At 34.9% G+C, this 10,692-nt stretch overlaps 2 protein-coding genes across 2 annotated transcripts in view; both read left to right on the top strand.

The window, feature by feature from the left end:
• LOC110025130 (sodium-dependent phosphate transport protein 1, chloroplastic-like) overlaps positions 1 to 5,398 on the top strand; it is a 46,665-nt gene extending 41,267 nt beyond the window's left edge. The window contains exons 8-11 of the mRNA XM_020725419.1: positions 244 to 345; positions 1,030 to 1,095; positions 4,343 to 4,427; positions 4,802 to 5,398. Coding sequence (XP_020581078.1) covers positions 244 to 345; positions 1,030 to 1,095; positions 4,343 to 4,427; positions 4,802 to 4,899 — 351 coding nt within the window. The 3' untranslated portion in view covers positions 4,900 to 5,398. The remainder of the gene's footprint in view (positions 1 to 243; positions 346 to 1,029; positions 1,096 to 4,342; positions 4,428 to 4,801) is intronic.
• Positions 5,399 to 9,649: 4,251 nt separating this feature from the next.
• LOC110025142 (RING-H2 finger protein ATL8-like) lies at positions 9,650 to 10,189 on the top strand. The gene has a single exon (XM_020725431.1). The coding sequence runs from the start codon at positions 9,650 to 9,652 to the stop codon at positions 10,187 to 10,189; it is 540 nt and encodes a 179-aa protein (XP_020581090.1).
• Positions 10,190 to 10,692: the final 503 nt, after the last annotated feature.

The following is a 10,692-nucleotide window of genomic DNA, read 5'->3' as shown; positions in this document are numbered from 1 at the left end:
CGTATATATATATATATATATAGTATTTGAGTCAGGTGGGCCCCAAATACCGCTTCTCCTTTGCGCTCGAGCACCTATGATAGGGTGCGTGTGTCATGTGCCTGATATTCCAGAGCCTCCGTGCCACGGTGGGATCGAACCTTTGACCTGAGGGGACTTAACACTTATATATATATATATATATATATATATATATATATAATCTTATGGGTGGACTAAGAATGTCTCATTATTTAAATGCAGATTATGCAATCAATAGGCTTTCTGGGACCAGCATTTTTTCTTACGCAGCTCAGTTATGTTAATACTCCACTCTTAGCTGTGTTGTGCATGGCCTGCAGTCAGGTATGTCAAACACGTGATCCAGTATGCTCATTCTTTCTTGATGGTTTTTCACAAATAAGATTCTGATCTCTTTCACCCCCTTCTCTGTTTTCTTGAGTCAATTATTTATGCTATATTATTTGGGTAAATGCCAAAATAGTCCCCCGACTATTTACATGGAGTCGTTTTGCTGACAAAGTCTATAAAAATGTCAATTTAGTCCCTAAACTCTTTTAATAGGGGCTAAGATTCTTTGGAGACTAAATTTGACATTTTTATAGACACTAGGACTAAAATAGCCCCCAATAAAGGGTTGGGCATTTTGACACTTTTCCCTTTTCTATTGCCATTCAAATTAGTCAGATAGTTATCTAAGAATATGGTGGAACGAACCTTTCTATATCTGGGAGTGGAATATTATTATTATTATTATTATTTATATCAAGTTTTTAATTTTTTGATATTGTTGTTTTTTCAACGGACGGACTGAATGCTATTTCACATCTTTTATTAATGATATTTTGGGCACAAGGCTACAAATGATCCTTAGAATTCCTCAAAGGGAGCTGATAAGCATATTACCTGAACCAGAGCTAAAATTCGTGACATCTATTATTTTAACTGCCGTGAATTGCTTACTTTTCTACTTTTGAAAATCTTGTTTCACTAAAAAAAATGATCTCTATTTCATTTCTTATTTTGCAGGGTAGCGATGCATTTTCACAGTCAGGTTTATATTCTAATCACCAAGACATTGGGCCACGCTATTCGGTATAAAATCATCTGTCTTTTATAGCCATAGCATATTTTTGCTATTATGAATTTGCTTGTAAGTTCATTATGTTTTTTGTAACCATTCACTTGATCTTAGAGATTTGTTAAGACGAAAATCACATTTAACTTTTCGTGTAAGCATAAACCTATGGGTGTATATAATGAATTACAAAGTAATTTTAAAAAAAAATCAAGACTAAACAGAGACTAATAATTATATGGTCCAGCTTATTAATTTTACATCTATGGCTCCTCGGATCGATGGTGATTCCACTAGATTAGAGAAAAATTACAGTACAACAGGAGCTCTCAATTATCTTCTCCCACTTTTTTATCTCTATTTTTTTTATTCCTATTAGGCTGTTAGCTCCACTTAATATAATAAACTTAAAATAGTGAAGCTCGCTCTGAAAATGTCTCAAAAGGAATTGAAGGGAGCTTCATGCAATGCAACTACTAGTTTCATCATGATGATGAATGAAGGGGTTTAAATCATCTGTTTAACGACTAATTTTCGATCTTCATGCAAAGATCGCTGTGATTAGGGTCTACAGTGAGAAGCTTTCAAAGATTTTTGTGTTGATCAAAATTGACAAGTGACCTGTTGTGATATTTTCTGTGGCTGAAAAGAGTCACGCCTTGTTGCTTTCGGCTTATAAAGTAGTTGCTTCCTAACTTTGAACTTGAGATCGACAAAATTATCATGGAAATTTATGAATATTTTCATTGTCCAACATCCTTTCATCACTTGCCCAAGAATCCTAATTATTTGAAACTTTGTATCACAAGGAGATCAACATTTGAGATTATGGTCTGTTAGTCTTATTAGTGTTGATGGACGAACGACTCGAGAAGGGGTAAAAACATTGATAAATCAGTACAACTAGAATGCCGACTGCCAACATCACTTGCTGAGTGGTCAGTGTGGTTGTTCTTGGTGGCTTCCCCATGCTGCCTCCTTTCAAAATCAACAATCTTTCGTTGCAATTAGAGGATTTGCTTTGCATATCTTTCACAGTAAGCTCTTAAACAACTCATTGAGTGTTTCTTCTTGCCAACATATCATCTCTTACTTCCCGTTAAAATTTTAGGTTGTGATTAGATTTAGGGCTAGGTGGAGGATGGAGGGATAATTTTGAATTTAAGTATTATGTTAGGTTATGTAGATTTTAGTTTTAGAAGAAGGGAAGATAAATCTCTAAAGAATTTGGGTTTGTCAGGCTCTGATGCGAAATGATACCATTCTAGATTTCTGAGAATGTGTTTTAAGGATCAACTTTGGCAGTGCGATGTAGTGGAATTGCAATGGGAAATAATATGAAAAATTAGTTGAGTTTAGAGGGGGATCGAAGAGGTTTGATGGTTAGTCGGTCCGAAAATAACAGGTAGAGCTTTGGGATGATGACTTCAACGAGGTACATTTGCTGTGGAGATCCACCACCTATTCTTGAAGAAGCTACAAACTCACTACTAGCAATAAGAAAATGATACAATGCTCATTATGATAGAAAATTAAAGAACATAATCTTCAAAAAACATAAACACCCAAAAATTGGACTTACCGTAAGTAGTCTTGAGTAAAAGTTAGCCCCGCTTCAATTTAAAATAGACATACGAAAGGGGCATTCAAGGGCTAGTCCCGTTTAATAACGAAAAATTCTCGCAATAGACTCCTGAGACTGGAGTTCGATCCCCATGTCCCGTTCCCAACCTTGTGTATGAGGGATCCCATGTGGTATCATGCATGGTGCTATAAGTTCAATTTGAGTTTTTTCATCATATGGGAATGATGTATTAGTCTCATCTATCAGTTTAGGATTAAGTCTACACTCTTGGTCTGCGAGGCTTTCCTGGATGAAGTAATTCATGATTGTTTAAAAGGATACTTTAGTTATTTTTTTACTACAAGAGCTAAGGGCATTTGTTGTAACCCATAACAATTGAATCATGTGATTTTGACTAGCGCTGCGTGGGCTCTGAAAATCGGAAAAACCCCAACCTCCCCCGAAAAAGAAAGAATAGATGAGAAATGCGGATAATGGAAGTTTATCTTGAGGTTTCTGGTCAAATATTTGAAAGGCATATGAGATAGTAGATAAGACACTAACAAGAGATTTTGTCCTCATTTTGCGAGGACTTTATGATATGGGGTTCGAGATTTTCCATAGGCGCAAACCTCTATTATTAATTGCCCCTCCCAATAACGAGAAACCACTTTTAATTAAGGCTAGTCATTAGGAAGTTGATTGCTCAACATATAACATTAACTAATTTTAGTTTTAAAAATACGAAATCATCACTATGAGCTTAAGAGTGGATGTTGGTGGAAATGATGATGCACCCGATCGAGATCCCATGATTTCGTGATCCTGGGTCGTCATGGTTCGCGGTCTACTTATTAATAAGAGGTGGTCAATCTATCATGAAAAATTTTTTTTGTTAGCAACCATGAGTTGTTTTGTCTAAGAGAAGCTTGTAGACTCGGGGTTCATATTTGTATAAGGGGACTGATCTAAGTCGGCCTTAACTTACAGAGAGCTTTATACCTTATCAGGTATACCCTATGCTTCACAACTCAAAGAGGATTCGATACCTGAACATGAATAGGTTCGTTTGAACTGTCTTAAGATCCGGACGCACGCACAGTTTATTTTATGATTAGTCATTTAAGGAGAGTTTGAGCATGATTGAGGTGAACAGCTGAGAGCGACTCGTTATCACACTCGAGAATTATCATATTCATAGAGCGAAGCAAATATATAGGTCAACAGACTGTCGTATCTTTTGGTAGGTCCTCCCTTTTACATTCTTTTCGTATCTTTGAGCGCATCATTCTTCGATTCCTAGAGTTTCTCACACCTTCATCCTTATAGAGCCCTATATGATCTATTTTGATTTTTACGAGTCTTAATCCATTTGAATCTTAAGCAACCAATGAATACAAACATTGATTTCTTAATTGAAGCTATTGAAGCGAAGACTAAAAAGTTGCAAGCTTTATGATAGATATTGGAACAAAGAGTTAAAATCATTTACGAAAATCATCATTTCATCATGATCTTAGACATTTTCCTTTATATGGTGAAGTTTCATCATCACTCTATTCATGTTTTTGGAAGTAGTTGTTCTATCATTTTCACCATTGCTAATTAATTTCTTCTCTGTGCTGAATTCTCTGCTGCATCTCTGTTAAGATGGAAACCGTCTGTTTATTGCCCTTTTTAATGCATGATGAAAATTGCAGGGCGTCCTACTGGGATTGTCAAACACAGCCGGGGTGCTTGCCGGCGTCTTTGGCACTGCTGTAACTGGTTACATTCTTCAACATGGCAAGTTTTCATCACCACCATGACGCCAAAAATGTTGTGGCATTGTAATACATAACACACAATTCTTATTTGTTTACATATCTAACGCCCAAATTTTCGTACTCATACACATAGCTCTCGAGTTTTTAATACCACATTAAAAGTTGTACTATACACCTTTTCATGCTAAGGCAAAAACCTCCAAAATGCTCTGTATATAAATGTGAAAGTTTAGGTGTGAGATATGTAAATGCATATGAATTGTGTGCTACATATGTAAAATTAAAATTCCAGAAAATGTTTTATTGGCTCTTAAGATTTTCGGTCTATTTTTACTCAATGATTTTCTTTCTCCTCTTGGTCAACTTTAACTAAAAATTTTTGAAACTAAACAGGTTCATGGGATGATGTCTTTAAGGTAGCCGTTGGCTTATATATTGTGGGCACAGTGGTCTGGAACTTATTTTCGACCGGTGAGAAGGTAATTGATTAACAAGAAAAGAAGCAACGCTGTTTCCAATCCATTCTGGAGTGAGACATATCGTTATGAAAATAAATTATCAAGAAAGATTATATCATGATGTAGCTGAGTTGCAACAAGGGACAAAATCATATTTTGAGCAAAAAATGCAGCACAACTCAATGTTGTATAGCTTTGGGACTGCACGAGATCTTATGCATTATTGCCGGTGTATTAAATCCAATGTTGGAGAACATAAGGTAGTATTCTGAAATCATTCTCTCCTTCTGATTCTGAGAATTATATTCTCTATTTCCTAGCAAATTTAATGAAGGAGTTGTATAAGACCACAGGTAGCTCAGCACTGCCTAAACTTTGTGAGGAAATGTCGCAAAATCTGATTCATGCTTCAGTTCATCACATTTAAATTGATCTCTGTATGGGATACTGATGAACTTATTATTTTGCTCTACAAATAATTTAATTTCACCTATTATAAATGCTTATAGTTCTACAACTCTGCAAGTTATGGTTCCCTCTTTTTCTAGTCTATTGAAATCATTCGATCTTTCTGCAAGCAATGTAGAACTACGATTTTATATGCTACTGATGTTTCTATGTTACTTTTTAAAGTTTGAGTTTTGGAACCTACTTTTTTTCTAACTCTCAAAACATGTTAACCAGATTTAATCACGAGTTGATTAAAATGATGAAAATAAAGAAATATATGGCTAATATACACAAAATGAAGGCATTTTCAATTTGTATGGAGGGAGCAAAGAAAGGAGGCTTGGTGGAGAGTTTGGATCAGTTGCATATGATTGTTATATGTAGAATGAAAATACAAATTGAATTATTTGAGATGGTAAACATAATAGTGAAAAGAAATGTGCTAAATTGAGAATTATATTAATTAAAGTTTGCTTTCATTTTGGTTATAGAAAGATTCACTAGAGAGGATGGGGTAGAAGCATCATTGGTTGTAAACTCAACAAATAATGAAGATAATGATCTTTAGACTTCCATTCCTTATGGAATCATGTTGCTTGTGGTGATGTTGATATTCATTTCAATGTAACTTATCATATAGCAGATCTATTCACTAAACCATCATTAATGATCATTTTTGCCATCTTAGAAAGAAATTGGGCTTACTTAATTGTGCTTTGTAGTTCATAGGTTGTGTTGATTTTATGATTTAATTCTCCTTATAGGCTTTGTTATGAAATTTTTTGGTTGATGATAGAAGGGGGAGTAGGATAAAGACTTGGTATGTAATGGATATTTTCTTAATGACTATTGCATCACATGAAATGTAAAAAAATGAGGTTTTTGCATATGCTTATTATATTCATTTGCTTATTGATATTAACCGTTTTAAGTTATTAATTATTAAGGGCTTGTTTGCAATCAATTTTATTTTTTTTATTTTTGATTTTGCTTTTATTTTAAAAACATATTTTCTCAGTGTAATTTTTTATGTTTTTTTATTGGTTTTAAAAAATAATTTAAACATATTTTTAAAAATACTAACTAATATATAAAAGTTGTTTTGAGGAATTTTAAAAATAACTAAATATGTTCAAACTCATCAAACCTGTTTCATTTTAAGTGAAGACATAAAACAAAATAAAATTTGTTCCCAACAGAAAAATATTTTTGCTCTTTGAAAATATCATTATTTGTCTAAATGATTGTTTCATTATACACTACCTAGCCTTTAAAGTTTCCACTTGGCCAACTTCAATTTTGTCTTGAGTCTACTGTTTCTTAAGGGATTTATGCTGTACACCTGGAGTGATGTGGATAGGAGGGTGATGACATGTGTGCCTACTTAAAATTATCACTAATGGCCCCCAAAACTTTAGGGAAATATTTAGGTGTCTTATCTTAACTTGCATAGAAGTCCCATTTCATTTTATAAATACCATTATATTTATACTTAGAGGTATATTTTCCCCATCTTCGAGCAATCCTCAGAAAACTATTTAGCAGGGAAGTAGCTTTTCTTCTGTTGAAGAAACTATTGAGAGATCAACTTTTGTCATCTTTTCTTTATCTTGATTTTCTGTTATTGGTTGAATTTGATATTTAATTTTGTTGGACCAAATTTGTCTCTGAATCATACTGAAGCGGTCGAGCGTAGGAGTGAAAAGAGAGAAAAAGTAGAGAGAAATGTGGGTTCTAGGAATTAAGTATGTTATGATATTAAATTTCATCAACTAACTCCTATTATATTTATTTCTTCTCTATTTATAGGAAATTGGAATAATCATGAAATGACAAATATGCTCTTGGCATATGGTTGGTCAGTTAGTATCCTTCAGTCGGCATTTGGCTGATTCTGCCACTTGATTTTGAGCGTTGGTCGGGCTTGAGTGTCGTTCGGCCTTTGCGTGATATGCTCTTGAGTTGATTGGTCATCCGAGTTGATCGTTTTTTGAGCTTACTTCTGTTAGGTGGCTTATGGGCTTGATTGATCATCTTTTCAATCTTTTTGACACGTGTCTGACCTAGAATCGTCTAATATGGTCAGACATTTTTTTCTTGTACAACCTTGAGTATTTTTAATAGGAATATTCTGACCTTTTCTTTGTCTAAAATAATCTCTAGCTGACCATGCCTACTATTTCTCAGGACTAGTGTGTCAAGCATAATTTAAACTTAGGCTCTTAACAGCTACTTCTAAAATCCATATTAGCTAAACTAATTATATTCGCCCACATATTATGAACTTCAAATATTATCTGTACAAATTTCTTTCATGCTTTCAACCTTCAAAAGACTATTTATTTTATGTACACACATATACTCCCTTGATTTGGACCTCTAATAATCAATTCTCTAAATTGCACATATCATCACCCACCTCATTCCATCATTCTCTCATTATCAAAGTAGGATTAGACTAATTAAACACCATGCTTATCTCTTAATGAAATATTTGATTTTTTTCTTCTTTACAATATCATAATCAAAGTTACTGTTATTGCAGCAAAAAAAATTAAAATAATAATAATAATTAAAAAAAAAAAAACATTAGAACAGTGGAATTAAGGACTATTGTTTGTCTCCATCAATTGCTGTGCGTTGCCCTGCTGCATTCCCAGATTCAACCTCTCTTGCTCCAGCTCATGCATAATTAGCACTAAAAAATTGATTAGTGAAAGTAATTAAGCGCTAATCATACTTTTGGTTTATTTTAAGAGAAGCCGAACCTCGCCACGAGGCTTTGATTCTGCATATAAGAGCAAAACATTAGCGATGGAATAAGTCTGTAATTAATTAATTATTTATTTATTCACACGCCATGAGGACCAGTTCTAGCCTGTGGCCAGTATCTTTGATATTTTCCTTTTTTTTTTTGTTGGGCCATTTACATACATACCACCCAATTTTTATGCATTTATATATCTAATGGTTACTTTTTTATGTGTAGTGAGACATGTGAATACATACGAATTCTGTGGTATGCATGTAATATATATATTATGCGTCACTTAGATCAATTGATCGAGCATCTGCTTGTCAGTTGTAAGTCTCCTCTGGTCTGATGTTCGATTCTCCCTGTTGGAGGGTGTGTTACTTGAATTTTTAGGTGCATCGGGGATGGTCGAGGCTCGTATAATAGCCTCATGCAATTCCTTAATTTTAATATATATATATATACCCAGCTCATGTCAGCCTTTTATCTGATTAAAAATATAGGGATTAAACGCTGACTGGAATCCCAATCTGTTACATGTTATTGATTTTTTAAAGGGGCAATTGCTTAAAGATCACCCTAAATTTGCTATTTACAAATCAACCACTATTTCATCCATATTAGAAAACTTCACGAAAAAAATTCTTGGTAAAGTCCTAACTCATATTTTTCATTTTTATCAAACTCTCAAAAGTTTGATTGTTCAAAATATTAGGTGTTTAATTTTTAAATATCAACCTTTTAGGTGATGTGCATGTATGTATTTCTTAACTTAGGGTCTGTTTGGAGCAGCTGCAACTTATTGAATAATCTGCTGATAAGCTAGATGTGGTGATTATTACAAATTTTTATTTATTTGGAAAAGTTAGACCGCAGTCAGAAAGCAGCCACCACACATAGATAGACGCGGTGTGAAAATGTTGTTTTCAGCGTTTTGAAAATGAATAAGCTGTCGAAATGCAGTTCGCCCAAACAAGGCAAGTGCGTTTTCAAAACGCCACCACAACAAATAAGCTGCCCCAAACGAAAAAAGTATTTCATACAGACAATCTCTACCGTCTATCACAACAATTTTTTTTTTTAAAAAAAAAATCAAAATAGGGCCCGACGTCATATATCTTTGCAGTGATGGACGGTGGAGATCGGACACCCGTATAAAATAATTTTTCCCCAAACAGGCCCTTAGTTTAGCAATGTTTAGGACTCTCAATATTACGTGTAGGAAAACCGTTAATACTTATGCTAATAATTATAAAATGAAAATATTAAACTATATATAATAAAATAAAAAAGGATAAATTATGAAATAATTATATCAAATGAAAATCTAGCAACTTATTTATTACAAAAATAACCTTTAACATCATCTGAAAATATCTCTAAAAAAATAAAAAATAAATCTGTATATAAAAATAAACCTCATGATGCAAGAAAATAATATTTTCTAATTTAGTGGCGGTCCACGTGGATTGACATAATTAGGCAAACAATTCTATTAAAGAGTTAATCAACAGCTGAAATCAAAAAATCAACAGCTGAAAGCTGAGAAGCGGAGCACCGCCTCCGGCGCCGGCGAACATGCTTCTAATTCCTCTCCTCATCACCGCCGGAATCTTCTTCGGCATTGCTCTGACGATGCTGAGCCTTTTCTACCTCCTCCGCAGAGTCCGTCCTTCCGTCCATCAATCTCCGCCGCCGCGGCCGCCAGAGTCCACCGCCGACGATCCGAACAGCGTTCTCAATTCAATTCCGGTGATCTGTCATATTAAAAACGAAGGGATTTTCGAGTGTCCGGTGTGTCTTTTATCGGTTGAGGAAGGCGAGAAAGTTCGGTTCTTGCCGGACTGCGGCCACGGCTTTCACGCAAGTTGTATCGACGAGTGGCTCTGCTCGCGGCTCACCTGCCCTTTTTGCCGATCGCCGGTGATATCTTCGGCGAAGTCTTCAGACACCATGTCTGACGCAGTGTCGTCTAATTTGGCTGGTTTGAGGACTCTGCTGAGGATAAAACTGGCTTATTGGCGTAATATGGCTCGGGGGCCGTCAGCGAGGGATGGGGATAGATCCAACGGCGGAGGTGAGTCGGGGCATGAGAGGGAGGAAAGCTCTTCGGTGTGAGACTGATGAATGTTCCATTAAAGATTCAGTTTTTTAAAATTATAGCTGAATCTGTAATATATTACTTGGAAAGCTGTAGAAGAAGAAGGGTGCCAGGTTTGTTCACTCAATCCCTGTATGGAAGACAACTTAGAAATTACTGTAATGATCTTAAGTTTAATTTTTGTTTATACTGCAAGAAATTCTCGGTTTTGCAGGCTTTTGGGTTAAAATAAAATGATTTGATTTGAATTGGTTATGTTGTGTGCTAGTAAATTCATGGCGTTGGTGATGTAATTGGAAACTGTTAGTGTTGTATGAAGATCCGTCACACTTTGGCAAAAATAACTCGATAGAGAAGTGGCACAAGTTTTTTTTGTGAAAAACTTAAGAAGATAAAAATGAGGGCTTGACTCAGTTGAAATGGTTTCATTATGCCCATGTAGATTATGAAATTTTACCGGCTCTTGAATAGCCAAAAGCGTTGTTACATGTGTGGTATGTGACTTTAGTTGCAAAAGTGA

The sequence above is a fragment of the Phalaenopsis equestris genome, unplaced genomic scaffold (genome assembly GCF_001263595.1).
Source record: "Phalaenopsis equestris unplaced genomic scaffold, ASM126359v1 Scaffold000291, whole genome shotgun sequence".
NCBI lineage: Eukaryota > Viridiplantae > Streptophyta > Magnoliopsida > Asparagales > Orchidaceae > Phalaenopsis > Phalaenopsis equestris.
This window is presented reverse-complemented; position numbering and strand designations above follow the sequence as displayed.

Coding starts and splice junctions, on each gene's coding strand:
- LOC110025142 (XM_020725431.1), top strand. CDS start 9,650: ATGCTTCTAATTCCTCTCCTCATCACCGCCGGAATCTTCTTCGGCATT.